General features: G+C 34.0%; 1 protein-coding gene across 2 annotated transcripts in view; it reads left to right on the top strand.

Annotated features, from left to right (window-relative positions):
- UPF2 (UPF2 regulator of nonsense transcripts homolog (yeast)) overlaps nt 1-18,677 on the top strand; it is a 90,210-nt gene that overhangs the window by 47,856 nt on the left and 23,677 nt on the right. For both annotated transcript variants that reach the window (XM_012731388.1, XM_004691246.2), the window contains exons 10-16: nt 611-724; nt 2,543-2,659; nt 5,104-5,289; nt 8,053-8,256; nt 8,865-9,140; nt 11,213-11,396; nt 15,966-16,105. In XM_012731388.1, the coding sequence (XP_012586842.1) occupies nt 611-724; nt 2,543-2,659; nt 5,104-5,289; nt 8,053-8,256; nt 8,865-9,140; nt 11,213-11,396; nt 15,966-16,105 (1,221 nt within the window). The remainder of the gene's footprint in view (nt 1-610; nt 725-2,542; nt 2,660-5,103; nt 5,290-8,052; nt 8,257-8,864; nt 9,141-11,212; nt 11,397-15,965; nt 16,106-18,677) is intronic.

Below are 18,677 nucleotides of genomic sequence, written 5' to 3'. Positions count from 1 at the left end.
ATTTCGCACCTCCCTTATTACAAGTGATGTTGAACATTTTTTCATATGCTTGTTGGCCATATGCATTTCCTCTTTGGAGAAGTGTCTTTTTAGCTTCTGCCCATTTTTTGATGGGGATGTTTATTTTTGTTGAGTTTCACCAGTTCTTTGTATATCTTTGTGATCAATCCTTTATCTCTAGTTTTGTGTGAGCACATTTTTTCCCAGTCAGTGGGATGTCTGTTTTTTGTAATGTCTCTTTTGCTGTACAGAAAAGCTCTTAAAGCAGCATTTCTTAAATTTTATTCCTTACATTTAATAATCCTATTAAATAACTAGTAGTTAACACCTTTAAAATGGAGTTATCAAGCTGGAAAAACATTGAATTAAATTAAGTTAAAAAGATTTCTTTATTTGATAACCTCTTTCAACCTATGAAAATGCACTGTTTACCCAAATTATTTCACGACGAAACTGCTTGCAAAACGTATCTTAGTTCTCATGTTCCATAGAGCATATTTTGTCTTAACTTAAACATTTAAGTACAAATTTAATCTTAGTAAAGGAACAATTTTTTATAATAGATTTCAAATTATCATCTAATTATTGTCTCTACTTTTTTAACTCGTAGGTACGAAAAAAGGACCAGATCAATATTGAAACAAAAAACAAAACTGTTCGTTTTATTGGAGAACTAACTAAGTTTAAGATGTTCACAAAAAATGATACACTTCATTGTTTAAAGGTCAGTGCTGAACTATTTGAATTATTGTATAATTGAAGAAAAGTTAAAGTTTTAATTGTAAATGCTAGGAAAAGTGAAATTTAATTATTTACTAAGAGATTAATTCAAAGACAAGACAAAATAAGTATCCATAGAACTGAATGATATAATTAACAGCTTGATCTAATTAACACTATACCCAGCAGTAACTGAATTTACAATTGCTCTTCAAATGCATATGGATCATTTGTCAAAATCAACTATAAATTCTCAGCAGATTAGAGATCGAAATTATTCAGATTACGTTTTCTGTTCACAAGCTAGACATCAATTAGTAACTAATTATATGTGTAAAACTGATAAGCTTAGATGGAATAAATCTACATTTGGAATTGGTCATTATTAATAATAATGATTTATCAAGCTGAATTCCTTGGGGGTATTATTAGTATATAATACCAAATGGATATAATGGCTTCAAACACATTTGGCAAATCCTGAGTTAAATAAATTTCTTTATTGCATGATTTATTAGAGTGTCATAATGGTCATTACAAATATTCCAAGGGTTGAAGTTTTTAAAACTTGGAGCATCTCAGGAGGTGGGTCTTCTACAGAGCATATTTTAGACAACATTTTAAGAAGGGTTTGAATATATTCTTGGTGCTGTAATTGGAAGGAATCATACCATAAGCAACTTAAACCTATTAGAATATTTTGTTGTGCTAATAAAGACCTATAGCAGAAACATACATTTCTTCTTTGTAAGGATATGCTTTTCTTTGACACTGAAATGTAATTTCTAAAAATTTGTTTTAAGAAAATAACCATAAATTTGTGCATGGATTTATGCATAAGCATGTTTGTCACATCGTTGTTTATACTAACAAGAAATCAGAAACAAATTGGATGGCAAATAAATAAGAATCATTTAAGCTTTACTAAGGCCATATTTTACAGTGCTGTGTACTTTGAAATCTTAATGTAGAAGCATAAAGACATGAGGGGCCTACCTGGTGGCACAAGGGGTTAAATCTCAGCACTTATAAAACTATGGGTAGCCACTGCAGCATGTGTTCGATCCCTGACCAGGGAGGTATCCCACATGGCACAGTAGACCTCTTGTCTCACCCACTGTTCCCTTCACCAGTAAATTTCAGTTAGTCCACCTGTTCTGCTTTTTATTCTGTCTCTGGTGAATCCTCTCGTCATACCCCCACTGTCTCCCCCACCCCCACACCTCTAGCTTACAGTCCAGCTCTTGTATGCATAAATAAATTCAATAAATCTTAAAAAAAAAAAGATATGAATAATACTTAGGTTAGGCCACAAAGCCTCGTTATTAAATGATAGGATAGGCTTGAAACTTTTCTGGTTTAGAAAATGTGTATACTGAAAGATTGGAAGGATAAATACTAAATGATATAGTAATGGTTTTATTCATAAACTTGGTACAATGAGCTTTTTGTGGTCAGAATTTTAAAAAGCATATAAATCAAACTAAAGCAGAAGAAACCAGCCCTTTAGAAAATATCAGCTGTGTATGTGGTAAATGTTTAAGTATATAGCATATAATAATAAGTGTAGAAGAACTTAGATTCCCTCTCCCCGTGTTATATCTATTTATAAGGAAAGACAAATATATTGAAGTTTTTATATAAATTTTTTATGACAGAACACAAAAGATATTTGTCAATATAACTTGTAAAACTCAAATAAATTAACTTTTGTTTTTTTAACTGGCATTTTTAAAGTTGTTACAAGAATTAATGATGTTTTCTTTTTCTAGTAGGAATGAAGTATTGTCTTTATGATTTTTCATCACTGTTATACTTACAGATGCTTCTATCAGACTTTTCCCATCACCATATTGAAATGGCATGCACCTTGCTGGAAACATGTGGAAGATTTCTTTTCAGATCTCCAGAATCACATCTAAGGACCAGTGTACTTTTGGTAAGAGGATCCTGGCAAGAGCTGGACATTCTTGATTTGCTTGGAAGGTTAAAAGTGCCCGCATCTTGCTCTGCCATAAAAATGAGTAAAAATATTTCTACCTAAAAAAAAAAAATATTTCTACCTAAACTAGAGCATTCCAGATGTATGAGCTGTAATTCCTGAAGTGCTGTTCTTTCTTTGTTCTTACAAATGCTTTCACTTTGCTGCCAGTGAATCCACAATATTGTAAATGGGGATTAAGTTTAACCCCAAATAACTTTTGGCAATTAAGCAGTCACTGTTTGTTTCTTTAAAGATTTATATATTTATGCATACAAGAATTGGAGTGTAGGGCAGAGGTGTGGGGGCAGCAGTGAGAGGATTCATCAGAGACAGTGGGGAGCAGAACAGGCAGGTCCACTGAAATACACTGCTGAGGGGAATAGTGGGCGAGACAGTAGAGGTCTGCTGTGCTGTGTGAGTCAGCTCCCTGGCCAGGGATTGAGCTTGAGCTGCAATAGCCATGGATAGTTTCATAGTGCTGAAACTTAACATCTCAAGCTACTATTAACGTGCCATCAGCACATTAAGCTAAAAATATAAATTAGGACCTCCCTGGTAGTGCAGGGGTTGAAGTCTTAGTGCTGTCAAGCTATCATCAGCTAATGGGCATGGGTTTGCTACCTGGCCAAGGAACTAGTGCACATATACAGTAGACCACTTCTGTCTTGCCCTCTGCTTCCCTCAGCACAGTGTATTTCAGTAGTAGATTTGTCTGTTCTGCTCCTGTCTCTGTTGAATCCTCTCACCCCCGCACTTCTGGTTCACACCCCAGTTCTTGTATGCATAAATAAATAAAAACAAATCTTCAAAAGAAAAGTACAAATTCTATTTTTAAAAATATATAAAATTAACATTATAAGTAAAAAAAATTCAATATAAGCTTTAAATAACTTGGTGAAAAGTTATTTCTTAAGCTAATTGATAAGCTGCATGACTCTTAGATTGATTAAGCAGTTAACTGATGTTGTTGATAATGCCTTGCATTTTACTTGCAACGTTCATTAAGAGAGAGTGTGGTGGGGGAGAGGATGTTCTTTGTAATGATAAAGATCCTGGTTTAAAAATGGTAGAGCAGAGACTATTGTTGCATCAGAGTTACTGTTAACAAAAAAAAGTCTGCATATAAAAATGCTGAGAAAGCTCAGCTTTTAATGATTTTTTAAAAAATTTATAATATTGAATAATCTATTTCTGGGGGGGAGAAAAAGTTACTAGTTGAAGTGGACTGGTTGAACATTGCATTGCTGAAAAACTAATTTCTTCCTGTTTTCATGGTGCAACTACTCTTGCCCCGTTTCATGACAAAACCGTTTCTCACTTTTTTTTTTTTTTTGATTAAGGGGTAGAAACCATGTTTGTTTATCATTTGACAGTTTTGGGCTCCTTCTAAGAGTCAAATGTTAATTATCTCATGGAGTTAACAATTTAATAAATCAGACAGTGGAGTAAGTTGACAATTGAAATACATGATAGATACAGTACAAGTAGGTACAGAGTATTAGGAGTATAGGTAGAAGAGGAAACATTTGGTATGTCCAGAACGTTTCCTGGAAAAAAGTAATGTTTATGTCAGAGACTAGCTTAGTCTCAAAGGCAGAGTAGAGACACTAGTCAAGCAACTTCAAATTAGATGAGAGATTGGCACAAACTATTTATAAAGAATCCTGACTGCTGTGCTAAAGAACATGAGGGTTTTTTCCTGATGGTAGTAGTAATTAAAACATTTTGAGTAAGTAGCATAGATGTGTTCAGATTTAAGTTACAGGAAACATCATTGTAGAGAAGATGATAACGAGGTGGCTGAGACCAGTGCTATACAGAGAAGCCAGAGGCTGTTTTTAAAACCTGAGGGGATAACAATGAAGAAGTTTTTAAGTGTTTTATTGACTAAGACCTGAGACCAAGCGGAGATCAATTAATTTGTTCTAAAGAAACAGTAGTGGTATAATAGTTAGGGCCCTTACATCTCTTATAAGTACCTAGTAGGGCCCTCCCTCGTGGTGCAGCAGGTTAAAGCACAGCACTAAGAAGCTAAAGCCACTTTAGCATGAGTTAGATCCTCACCCTGGAGGTGATCCACATGGCATGGCAGACCTCTCCTGACCTGCCCCCTGCTCTCCTCAGCAGTGTACTTCATCAGTCGGCAGTTCTGCTCCCCTCTCTGTCTCTGGTGAATCCTCTCACCACCTCTGCACCTCTGGCCTGTACCTCAGCTCTGTGTGCATAAATGAATAAATCTTTTTAAAAAATTAATTAAAAATACCTAGTAATTGACTTTTCCTTTTTAAACCCTTAATCCTGAAATCTTATTACGGACAATACAAGTTTACTTAAACTTGTATTAGAAGTCCTAGACCTAGAACGAAAGTGTTTTGATAAATTCATATTTCCAATTGTAGGAACAAATGATGCGAAAGAAACAAGCAATGCATCTTGATGCAAGATATGTCACAATGGTAGAGAATGCCTATTACTACTGCAACCCACCTCCAGCTGAAAAAACTGTGAAAAAGAAACGTCCTCCTCTCCAGGAATATGTCCGGAAGCTTTTATACAAGGATCTCTCCAAGGTGACCACTGAGAAGGTAAATCTTAATGAAATCATACCATTAATAGTCAGTTTGACGTTTGTGGTTGTGCAGTGTGTTTTCATTGTAATGTCTGTTTTTATTTTAATGAATTTAATATTAAAGGTAGTATACTTTCCTTCTAGACCATGGACTAAATGGTTTTGTATGTTAGGTTTAAAAAAAATTTTATTTTAAAGATTTATTTATTTATTCATGCAACAACTGGGGTGTAGGCCAGAGGTGTGGGAGGTAGGGTGCAAGGATTCTACCAGAGACAGAGTGAGGAGCAGAACAGGCACTTTGACTGAAATACTCTGTTGAAATGGAGTAGTGGGCATGACAGGGGACATCTGCTGCACCATGTCAGCTAGCTCCCTGGCTGGGGATTGTACTCAAACTGGTGCTGCAGTGGCTAGTGGTAGCCTGACAGCGCCATGTCCTTAACCCCCGTACCACCATGGAGGCCCTATATAAATATCAGTTTTTAATATTAGTTTGTTCATAAATTGACTCAGTACAACATGAAGTATAATAGAAATGTAAGTAGCTTGCATTAGTCATATTATATGAGAAGTTGAAGCAGACCTGTAAAGTCCTGGCATTGAAGTTTAGGAGAGGGGTAGGATTAGATCCCAAGTTCCACTATAATTAATTCTGTACAAGTCATCCTAAGAGGAATTCACATGATAAAATGTTTTGAATGACTTCTTAATTTTAATTAAATGGTAACTTTTCTAAATTTAATTTTGTATTTACACATGCGTGCATGTGTAGAAATGAAACTATTTATCTCTGGTATCTTAGAAGGAACTTGCCTTAAAAAATTTGCTTTGGGGGCCCTCCTTGGTGGCGCAGTGGGTTAAAGCACAGCACTGAGAAGCTAAAGCCACTTCCGCATGAGTTCGATTCCCGCCTGCCCGGGAGGTGACCACATGGTGCGGCACACCTCTCCTGACCCACCCGCTGCTCCCCTCAGTAGTGTACTTCGTTGATCTACCTGTTCTGCTTCCCACTCTGTCTCTGGTGAAGCCTCTCGCCCCCCCTGAGCCTCTGGCCTGTACCCCAGTTCTGTATGTACAAATAAAATAAATCTTAAAAAAAAATTTGCTTCGGGCCTTCCCTGGGTGGCTCAGTGGGTTAAAGCGCAGCACTAAGAATTATGAAGCTAAAGCTACTTCCGCATGAGTTCAATCCCCGTCTGCCCTGGAGGTGACACACATGGTGTTGCAGACTTCTCCTGGCCCGCCTGCTGCTTTCCTCAGCAGTGCACTTCCTCAGTCGGCCTGTTCTGCTCCCCACTTTGTCTCTGGTGAAGCCTCTCTCTGCCCCTGCACCTCTGGCCTGTACCCCAGTTCTGTATGAATAAATAAATCTTAAAAAATTTTTTTCAGTGGGTTTTTTTGAGGGGGCACAGTCTTTCTGAAATTTGGTAATTTTGTATCTTTGGATTTTTCTGGAGATAGGTTATATAGTTTTCTTCAGATTCTTAGCAGAGTTCAATTTTCAGAAAACCATTGACTGACCTATTGCCTTAATTACTGTTACCTTGTTAGAAATTTCACTTTTAGATATTTTGAATAAGACATTTCTTGGTTGACTGTTCAAGTTGAAACACAGTGTAGACTATATTTTTCTTTAAAAAAGTACTATAAGGCAAATTAATTTCTTTTTTTTTTTTAAAGATTTATTTATTTGTGCATACAGAACTGGGGTACAGGCCAGAGGCTTAGGGGCAGTGAGAGGCTTCACCAGAGACAGAGTGAGGAGCAGAACAGGCAGATCGACAAAGTACACTGCTAAGGGGAGCAGCGGGTGGGTCAGGAGAGGCCTGCCACACCATGTGGTTACCTCTGGGCAGGAGGGAATCGAACTCATGCGGAAGTGGCTTTAGCTTCTTAGTGCTGTGCTTTAACTCACTGTGCCACCAGGGAGGGCCGCAAATTAATTTCTTAATGAAATAACCTATGGAGAGATGGAGGGCTTGTGGAATTGTACATGTATTCTACATGACAAAGGTGGACGTTAATGGAGGGATATTGGTACAACTTTGAAAACTGAAGCCAACTTTAGATTTTCAGAGATAACATAATAAATTTTCACATGACATTATTGATAGGTTCCTAGAAACTTCCACTTCAAGCCAGATATTTTACAATGAAGTCAATTTTATCATAAGCTAATTGATGTAAACACAAGTTGTTTCTACAGCATATCACTGGTCACAAAAATATCACCAAGCTCCTAAATAGAGAAAATGAACCCTTCTAATATTCAGTAATCTTTAGTACTCATTTATCCATTTTCCAGTTTGCTTATTCCAGTCCATATCACAGGTAGCCAGAGACTTTCCTGGCATCTCAGGGCATAAAGTGGGAGCCAAGCCTGGACAGGACACCAGGCTTGTTCTCTCTCCTTTGAGAGAACACACACAAAAGAAGTGTGTGGGATTATTTACATCATATGATACATAAAAGAGAACAGATTTTTTTTTGATGAACATTGGGTATTTCTATTAGTTTATATTGTTAGCTTGATGGAAGACTTGATCAAAGCCCTAGGAACTCTGGGGCATTAGGAAAAGTATGAACTAGTTTTGCTTATAATTAGGAAAATACCGTTTTTCCTACAAGTGAAGAAGCTTGATAGAAGACTCTATTTTCCATTTCGAAAGTTCCCTGACACCACCATAATAATAAAATGTCACTATATTTATATGTTGCCCAAAATAGACTATTTCGTGCTTAGCTTAGTGATTTAAACAAAATTCTCTTCGTTTAGGTCTTGAGACAAATGCGAAAATTGCCGTGGCAGGACCAAGAAGTGAAAGACTATGTTATTTGTTGTATGATAAACATCTGGAATGTGAAATATAATAGTATTCATTGTGTAGCCAACCTCTTAGCAGGACTAGTGCTCTATCAAGAGGATGTTGGAATTCATGTTGTGGATGGAGTTTTAGAAGATATTCGATTAGGAATGGAGGTAATGAGGTTTTTCTTTAAAGTTGTTGTACAGTTGGAGCTTGTGGGGAACTTAATGACCTTTTAATCAGATTATTGCAAGTTAATAGTTTGAGACTAACCATTCCCAAGATGATGTTTACTATTACTTCTTTGGAATAAGTAGTTTCTTAAATGTCATATCAGATTTCCTAGCACTTCTTTAGGCTAGTTCTGGAATACTTTTTATTTTTTTCCTCAAACCTCGTTAAGCTTATTTTAGAGTATATAGCAAATTTTTCTTTCTGGGTTACTATTAGGACTCAAGTTTTAAGAATCTGTAAATTTATTATTTAGAAGATTTGATGAGAATGATTTTAAGCAGGTCTCCCTTTCTGCAGATTTATTGTTTCCTTAATTCCTAGATTGCAGAGAAAATAAGCTATCAGACCTGGTAGGGAGAATTGCATATAAGCTTTTTTTAAAGCTAGCCATTTTCTAGAGATAGAAAAAAATTATCAGTGATTATCTTTTTTAAGAAGGAGGAAAGATGCCATTATTTTTTCTCTGCTCAACCAGATGGGGATTTTTACCTCTTTTCCAACACTTTAGCTGTTGTTTAATGAAAATCTCTTTTTTTTCCCCCTTTAGGTCAATCAACCTAAATTTAATCAGAGACGTATCAGCAGTGCCAAGTTCTTGGGAGAACTTTATAATTACCGAATGGTGGAGTCTGCTGTTATTTTTAGAACTCTTTATTCTTTTACTTCATTTGGTGTTAATGCTGACGGTTCTCCAAGTTCACTGGACCCTCCTGAACACCTTTTCAGAATTAGACTTGTGTGTACTATATTGGATACCTGTGGCCAGTACTTTGATAGAGGTTCCAGTAAACGAAAACTTGATTGCTTCCTTGTATATTTTCAGGTATATAAGCAGAAATATGCAGTTTGGTATCATTTAGTTCACTGTGTTGAGAAAAATATTTATGTAGAAACATTGTAGCATTCGTGTATTACAGACAGGTTAATAGTTGGATTAGATTAATTCTTCCTATAAGGATGCTTCAGAGATTTAAATATATATATAGTGAATTCTATCATGTAAATATTTTAACTGCATTGTAATTTTTATACTCCACAGTGATTGATCATTAATTTGAGTAATTAGTTTGGTAGTTTTAAATTTCGGTACAGTAATGAATGAATTGAATGTGATTTTTACATATTTGACAGCATTCTTCTCATTTCTGTTCTCATTTTACATCCAAAATCTTTTTTATGAAAGATTTTTTTTGAGGAAAAAACCCATCACTTTAGGGAAATCCTTTTTTTTAACAGGGAATATTCTCTTTTTTTATTTTTTAGTTTTTGGTTTGTGGTTTCCTGATATTAATTTTAGTGAAATATATAAACATACTGTAGTACAACTACAGTATAAATAAAATTCAGATACCAATAGAGACAGTTTCACAACTTATGTAAAGTTGGCGTTCTAAAAGTAACGTTTGGCAGCTAATCACTAATATACAATGTTGTGTGTACCTATTAGGGTGAATAACTCACTACTGAATTCTCCAGATGTCACTGTGACAAAGTCCCAGTAGTATCATCAATTCTGTTTATATGTTTAGGATTGCTATTCTTTACCCACTGATAAGAAAGTAAATTTAAAAACTACTATTTGAGATATCAGAATTACATTGACTTAGTAGTTATTAATTAGGAATAAATGCTTAGTGAAAAACAGGTTAACTTTCTCCTATCAGTTTTTTCTAAACTGATGAGCCAAAATGGGAAGATGTTTTTGTTGATTTGATACATTCTTTATTGTATGTAAGAGCTGGCTTAAGATGGAAACTGCCTGTATTGGAAGCCAGAGTTTTGTTGCAAGCTATTAACCATAACTACTAGCATCCAAAGTAGAATCTCTTTCAGAAAAGAATCCTTATTCGCACTCACTCTCACATTCTAGGCTGAGAGTAAAGAGCTGCTCAGATATATCCAGGAGTAGAAAGAGACCATTAACAGGCCAAATGTAGGAATATACCTAGAGATTGGGACTAAGATGTGAGTGGAGGCCTCGTGATGAGGTCAGTGTGCTCTCTTAAGAATAGGAAGGTAAGATAGAAAGGATCACCTGAAACAGTGCTTCTAAACTTTAATATATATACATATCACTGGGGGATATTTTTCAGTTGAGCTAATGAAGAGGAATCCTAAGATCTGCCTTTTCCAACAGGCTTTCAGTTGAGGTCTGCACTTAAGAGTTGTAAAGATCTGCTTCAAACTTGAGAAGAAGAATAAGGCACCCAGAAGAATACTTGTTTCTTGTTACACACAGTTTAAATTAAATACTTGTTTAATTGTTATACAATTAAATTTTTAGCCTGTGCTTTTCAGTAATGTAAGTTTCTGAATTATAAGTTCAAAAGAAAAAGGGAGTTAGGCTAGGAAATCCCTAAAGTTTGTGATATACACAGTAGGTGTTCAATAAATGCTTGTTGATTAAAGATTTTTATGTATTTCAAAAATTGTATCTTCTGATATTTGATCAGAAAACTCAAAGGTAGTGAGCATAGGGAAAGTTACAGTGAAAATTTATTTAAAATATGACTTTGAATCTGGTTGTTCTGTAAAACTAAATATTTAAGCCCTGTTGGGGATTTGGGAGTTTGGTTCCTGTCTTGTTTTAGAACCTGGAAGTTTATTAGTACTTATTAATTTTTCCTTGCCTTTTACAAAATATTTATAGTAGTTGCAATTAAAAAGTGATTTTAAAAAGTTACCAAATGTTTAAAAAATTGTGTAGCTGGAAGGTAGTAATTGAAATAGGGTCAATGCTGTGACCACTTAGAAAAATGGTAGGTGTTTTATATAACCTTTTTTAGCTTAGTTATTATAACTAGGTAACATCACATTACCGATTATTATTTTAAAATATTTTGTTATTAAATTTCTTATTTTAAATAAATGAATTTATTTTTCATTTGTTGTCAGCGTTATGTTTGGTGGAAGAAAAGTTTGGAGGTTTGGACAAAAGACCATCCATTTCCTATTGACATAGATTACATGATCAGTGATACACTAGAACTGCTAAGACCAAAGATCAAACTCTGTAATTCTCTGGAAGAATCCATCAGGCAGGTACAAGACTTGGAACGAGAATTCTTAATAAAACTAGGTAAGCAATTAATTACAGAGAGAAAATAAAAATGATATTTGACAGATTGTTTCTAGAACTTGATTTTTAATGCTATCAGTTTGCTGTTGTATACTTTCCATTTTTGGTGTTGATTGCTACATAATAGTGTTAGGTAATACTGGGGTGGCATATTTCTTGATTTCATTAAATAATTCCAAATTAGAGGAAAGGTGTAGCTTTACCAGTCTGGTTTGCTTGTTGAAAGTTCTTCACATGTCTTCAGTGACTTCTTATTGAAGTCATTTGAAAGTGAGTGACATTTTCAGGCTATTAAGTTAGTACTGTATATACTGCTAGCACTTGGTACCTACCTTATGTCTCTCATTAGGATCCTGACCTTTGTCAGTTATACTGGCTATATTAATTCACTAGGTTATGTATCTGGGGTGGGGGAAACACACTTTCATGGTGAAGACATTTGTGATTTTTTTTTTCCTCTTTCAACTGTTTTATATTACATCTAGCCTATACATAGGGTTTTTTCCTGCATATTAAAGTCCATTTTGGAGAATATAAATAGAGATACCTTTTTAAGCATAATCTACTCAACTTTTCCTATTGTCCCTGCTAACATAAAGGTATATGTGATTCTTTTTGTCCTTTGAACTTTGTTTCAAATTACCTACTTTCTTTCCTTTTCTGACTTCTAATTCTAATTGTGTAGAATGACCATTTCAAGAATAGGGCTTTTTTTTGCTACTTATTTCATTAATTTTATGTTTTAAAATAATTAAGCCTTAGTTCCCCCCCCCCCAAACCTGTATGAATGGTACTCTTTGTATAGTGGCCATGAAGAAGTAATAATTTGACATCTAGTTTAGTAGAGAGAGCAGAAGTTTAAATTAAAGGACTTCAGACTTATTTTGAGAAGTCAGTCCTTATTTAGAATATGGAAAGGAAATAGTAGTTTACTGTTTGCAACAGAAATTTTAAAGACATTCCCAAATTGTCCCATTTTATTGCTATTTTAGAATCTAAATATCAGGAAGAAAGTATACATAGCTATATCTATTAAATCTGTTTCTTGTTGCTAAGCTACAATAGAGCATTTTGTCTTTGGTTGTATTTTGTTTATAAGCACTAGCAAATTGATTATCTCATTTTTGTTTGAGAGAAACTAATTGCTATCATAGTTAATGGGAAAACTAAAACTCTTACCTTATATTTCAAAAAATCAATTTTAGTGTTATTAAAAGTAATAAACATTTCTGGTATAAATTTTGAAAAATAACTCCCCCAAATCACTGATGTCCTGTACAGAAGGAATCCTGTGTAAACATTTTGATATATGTTCCATTTGTTTTATAATTTCCTTTATATTTGTAGCTTAATAATTGAATTTTTCCCATTTGATATATTGTAAAATTTCAGACTAAATATTTTTCTAAATTCTTTTTTAAAATTGGCTACATTCCTTTGAAAACCATGTGGATAAATTACTTTGTAAAGCAAAAACATTTCATAAATTGTAAATAAAAACAGAATAGAATAAAAGGCTAGTAGTAGTCCCAATTAAAAAAAATTTAGTATATGATGATTAGTTAAATGTTAATTTCATTTTTTTAATTTGCTAATGCTTTTATTTTTAATATTTAATTTCTTTATTTGTTTTTATTTTATATCAGGTGTAGTCCCCATAGAATTTCTACCACCAGTTCACCAGTCAAGCCAGATTTCAAAGACTCTGCTCTTTCTAATTCATTATGTGCTCTTCCAGCCCTCATTTTGTACCCTTTTCTTCTCCCTCCTCTGCATAATGTCTCTGATTTATAGTTGTCTGATTATTTTTGTTGTTGTTTCTTTTTTATTGTTATTATTTTTTCTCTGATCCCTTGTTTGGTTTCCCTATAATCCTCCTATATGTGCAACTGTTTGATATATTTCTTTTTCTTTCTGACTTATTTCACTGAGCATAATCCCTTTTAACTCTGTCCAAGTTGCTGTGAAAGGCATTAGATTATCTTTTTTCTTTGCGGAATAGTATTCCATTGTGTATATGCACCACATGGTGGTCCAGTCATATATTTTTGGGCATTTGGGTTGTTTCCAAGTCTTACCTATTTATAGTAGACACAGGGGGTCCATATATCCTTTTGAATTAATATTTTGTGTCTTTTGGGTAAATCTGGGTCAAATGGCAATTTATTTAAAGTTAAAAATAGATCTGATGACCAAATATTTGGAGAGGTGTTAATTTTCGCAGATTTTAAAATTACCGAAGAACGCATAGACTGCACTGACAGAGTTACATAGTGGAAAATAACTAAACCTAAAGTTAAACGGTTTCCATGCCAGGTTATTATGACTTATATAAAAACAACAGGCATGTTGAAAGTAAAATAAAACACACCAATAGATAATGAACAGGACATAATCAAGTAAGAAAGGGGAGGGAAGAGTTGGTGTTTTTACTGAGTACTGCTTGTTTGCCAGAATGATAGAGGAAGGAGGGTAATGTTACTCATTTTAAAAAATGAGCTAAACTTGAGGTTGACCAACCAAGCCAGATTTCAAAGACTCTGCTCTTTCTAATTCATTATGTGAGGTAAATGCCCACCCAACATGTCTGGTAAGCAGAGAAATAAAATAATCTAAAGGAAGAATTGTAATTATTGCCATCTGTTTGAGCAGGGAAACTGAAACTAAACCGCTCATTTCAGAGAACAGTATTTGATTTTGTTTTCCTAGGTCATTTAATTCTGGTACAGGCATCTTAATATTTTACTCTCTGGGTTTTGCATTTGGCTATCCACATGTCCTTTATATGTACATTTTAATCCACATTGTTTATTTTAGGTTGATGGTGTCCTTGAAGTTAGCAACTGGGTAGTCTGTATTATACAGTTTTCATATGCAAACTATAATGCTTATAAATTATTTTTGAAACTAACTTGCAATGCAAATGAAAATGTCTTAGAAATAATATTTTCCTTACAAATTAGAAAATGACTATGAAAGCAAGGCTTGTTATTCTGACAGTTCTTTCCAGGATCCATATTTTAAGAGGATATGACAGAGTTGTAATGGTAGCTTATGCCATGTGAGTTTATTGCCAGTGTGATATTTTTATTGAGAATGCTTAGATTTATGTAGTCCTGACTTTTGCTTTTTTTTTTGCCTTTGATTGCTTAGCAGTCTAGTACTCTTTAACTTCTCTCCAATAAATTTTATACATATAATTTATATCTTTGAAAACTTTCAACTCTTAAGTGGAGGCATTTTTAAATCAATGGAATCTTAATCAGAGACACCAACATCTCCCCTCAGTATTATTTCCCTTTTAAAATGGGTCTTTGTGAGCTTTGTCTATCTTCTCTCAATTTTTTTTTAATTTCTAAATTTGAATGTACTTTAGATTCCCTGTATGTCCATATTTTTGTAAGCTACCTTCTTAGATGTAAGGCACTGCCACTTTTATTGGTTTGGTTAGTTATTCAAACTCTGGATTATAGTATTCCTCATAACAGAGTTAATCACCTCGTCCTTGAAGTTTGTTTCTACTCTAATCTCCTAAGACTCTGCAAACAAGCAAGCATTTACTAAACACCTACTGTGTATTTATAGATATGTGGCCTGATACATTTTGAATATATAAAAAAGGTTTTTTTGTCCTTGATACAACATTTGTGAAATTATTAGAAAAAGCATTATGTAGTGTATCATTAATGTAAATGTTATGACAAATTTTTTAAGTGCTTACGGAACTGTAGGAGGAAAAACAAGTTAAAAAAGTACTCAGTTTATACTGGTAGTAAAAATTAGACTAGTCTAATTTGAAGAATGTGTGGGATTGGAAAGCACATATTGAAGAATATTCTGTAGCAAGAGGATTGGTCGGTGAAGAAGATCCCAAGGAGGCTTGCTTTATGACAGAGGAAGCTTGGAGGAGGGAGCACGAAGGAGTTGAATCAGATTAGTTTCTTATATGCTTCTTGAAAGCAGAGAATGTAGTTGGAATTCAAATGATAACAAGGTAGAATTGAGCAGGCGGTGAAATGAAATGCGGCTGAACATAACAAGTAGAAGCAAACTCAAGCCAAGGGAGTTCCTTTAAGAGGAGGATATATACCACAGAGGTGTGCTCTGGTGACAGAGGTGCTAGGTGTCACCAGAGAGCTTTGCCTTCTTCTCAGTCTTAATTTGCAGACATTAAAATTGATGGTCAAATGTGATTTTTTCATTGAAGCAACACTTTATATCTGAGATTCCAGAAATTCTTAAAATATCTTTTGATTAAAAAAGTGTGACCAAGTCTGCATCTAACATGACCAGTCTATTCCATGAAGGTTGTACCTTACATGCCTCTATTTTTTGTTTGTTCGTCTTAGACTTTGGTGGTTAAGAAATGTATCTGCACCTTTTTGAAATGAAGGTATAGCTATTTAGTTTTCCAAATGTTCCTAAAGATAATTTTCAATGATAATTTCACTATTCTAAGAAAACGGATGTTGAGTTCTTTCTTGAAAAACCTTTTAAAATGAGTGTTGTAATATTGAAAATATGCCTTTAAATTAATTTTTCCATTTTTTATTTTTTACTCATTTTAAGGCTTAGTAAATGACAAAGATTCAAAAGACTCTATGACAGAAGGTGAAAATCTTGAAGAGGATGAAGAAGAAGAAGAAGGAGGAGCTGAAACAGAAGAACAGTCTGGAAATGAAAGTGAAGTAAATGAACCAGAAGAAGAGGTGATGACTTTTATTTATAGCAAATAGGTACATTTGTACAAGTATATTTTAATTATCTGAGCCAAGATTCCCTGTAGTATATGCAATAAAATCTCCTTAGTTTTATTATAGTAAATATAAGTAGTAGTCTGTGTCTCTTGGACTAATTGAGGGTTTTTTTTTTAAGTAAGAAAATATTTACTAAGAATTAGTAAGAAAAATTTAGTAAGATAATATTACTAGTAAGAGTTGTTAGTAAGAAAATATCATAGTTTCTTTTTAGGTTCACAGTAAAATTGAAGGAATGGTAACAAGATTCCCCTTATACCTCAGCTCACACATACTTGCTTACCCTTCTCCCCCATTATCAGTGTCCCCATCAGAATGATACATTTGTTATAATTGATGAATCTATATTGATACCTCATTAGCATTCAGAGTTCATAGTTTACATTCTGTGGGTTGCCATTCTATGTGTTTGGACAAATAGATAATCGTGTGCCTATTGTTATGGTTAGTGTTTTCATTTAATAAGCAACTAGAAGAAAAAAAATTGTTCCTAAGTATCTTGACTTAATTTTGGGTATGGACTTTTTTTAACGTTATAAAGCCAAAATTACTGACTAGATATTAAAGATTTTTTTCCCCAGATCTAGTGAGATACAAAATTTGAGATTTATCATCTACCATAATAATTGACAGTGCCTTTTGTTTTTATGACCTCTTAGGCCATCCTGTATGAAATTGTTGTCTGGCCATTGTTTGATCCACCAAAATGTTACTTTCATGTGGTTAACCTAAACCACATAGTTTTAAATGTTTCCCTTTTTTTTTTTTTTTTTTTTAAGATTTATTTATTTGTACATACAGAACTGGGGTACAGGCCAGAGATGTGGAGGGTGAGAGGATTCACCAGGGACAGAGTGGGGAGCAGAACAGGCAGATCCACGAAGTACACTGCTGAGGGGAGCAGCGGGCGGGTCAGGAGAGGTCTGCCTCGCCATGTGGTCATCTCCGGGGCAGGCGGGGATCGAACTCATGCGGAAGTGGCATTAGCTTCTCAGTGCAGTGCTTTAACCCGCTGTGCCACCAGGGAGGGCCAAATGTTTCCCTTTTTCTCCTAAATCCACTTAAATCTTAAAAATTACACCTAAAGTAATATTTAGCATTTGCTTCATAATCTGGTTGTAATTTGGGAACTGAGTTGGAAATATAGAACAAACTATAAACTGACCATGAACTAGTAATTCTTCATTTGTATGAATGGTAAGTAAAGATTCATTATGTTATCTCTCTACTGGCACATATGTTCAAATTAGAAGTTACAAAAATAAATAGTAATTGGAATATTTCTATAATTGATTTCACTATAATAAGTGCTCATTATATTACTTCATTTTGAAAATGAAATTGCCATAGAAACATTCAGCAGTACACTTCATATTGGCTTATTTTATAGCAACAAAATGAGAGGTTATTCCTTCTTCATATTTTTAGGCTAAGCTGTTGACTATGCTTGGATTTTTCTACTGCACTAATTAGTAAATACAATCTAAAATATGAAATATCCTTGGTAAATGTGATGTTAAAGAGTAGCTCATTTTCCTGTAAATTTCTCACTTGGAGTTATATTTTTCCCCCTTTAAATGAGTTCTCTTCTTTTTAAAAGTGAACTTTATAATTTTGATAGTTATATCATTTTTAACCATTATTTTCCAGTTTCAAATTGAATATTTTACATGATGTGATTGTTTATGAAGTAGAAAAACAAAATGTTTGATTGGAGTGCCCATAAGAAGAGAAGGGTGTAGTTTACTTCAAGGAATTGAAGTTGGAATAATTTACTTCTACCTGTAATATCACCCTTTCCCATCATTGCTCTCTGAATGAGTAGTGAGAACCTTTTTTAGAGGAAAAATGTGTAGGTAATTAAAGTGATGAAAATGTGCTGGGTATTCTACAAGTATTTGCTTCAGCCAGAAGTGGAAAGGGCTAGCGTTCTACTCTTCAGAAAAATTGTTACTGTTCTATTTTCATTTTGGCCTTTTGAAATTATTCTGAACTTAACTACGACAGCATTTTCTTTTTAAATATTAGCTAGGAAAATTAAAAGGAACTTTAAAGATTATGTAAATTTTCTGCTAAAACTCCCAGCTTCCTGCAACATTTATGTTTATCAACAGAAAGATGTGATTTATTATTGTGAAAAGCAATAATATTCATTGGACATTTTTTTTTTTCTTCAAACTTTAAACAACATTGGACATTTTTATACATGGACACTATCTTAAACCCTCTGTTTAATTTATTGTTTCTCATACTACCTAAATGAGAAAGATGAGCAAATAAGGCACAGGAAGGTTAAATAATTTCCCCAAGGTCTCGTAGCAAAGCCAGTATTTAATATCAAACAGATTCACTTTGCTGGTTTCTGCTCCCACTTTTCTTAGACAGATTTGGTGGTCCATTTCCCACTGCCTACTTACCTAACTCCACAGGTTATGTCTGTATGGTGGGATTAGGACATGTGAAATTTTTGTTCATCATTTTAATATTAAAAGTTAGTGCATTTAAAAAAAAAGTACATTTCATA

This window comes from Condylura cristata, unplaced genomic scaffold, assembly GCF_000260355.1.
Source record: "Condylura cristata isolate star-nosed mole 26May11 unplaced genomic scaffold, ConCri1.0 scaffold00030, whole genome shotgun sequence".
Classification (NCBI taxonomy): domain Eukaryota; kingdom Metazoa; phylum Chordata; class Mammalia; order Eulipotyphla; family Talpidae; genus Condylura; species Condylura cristata.
This window is presented reverse-complemented; position numbering and strand designations above follow the sequence as displayed.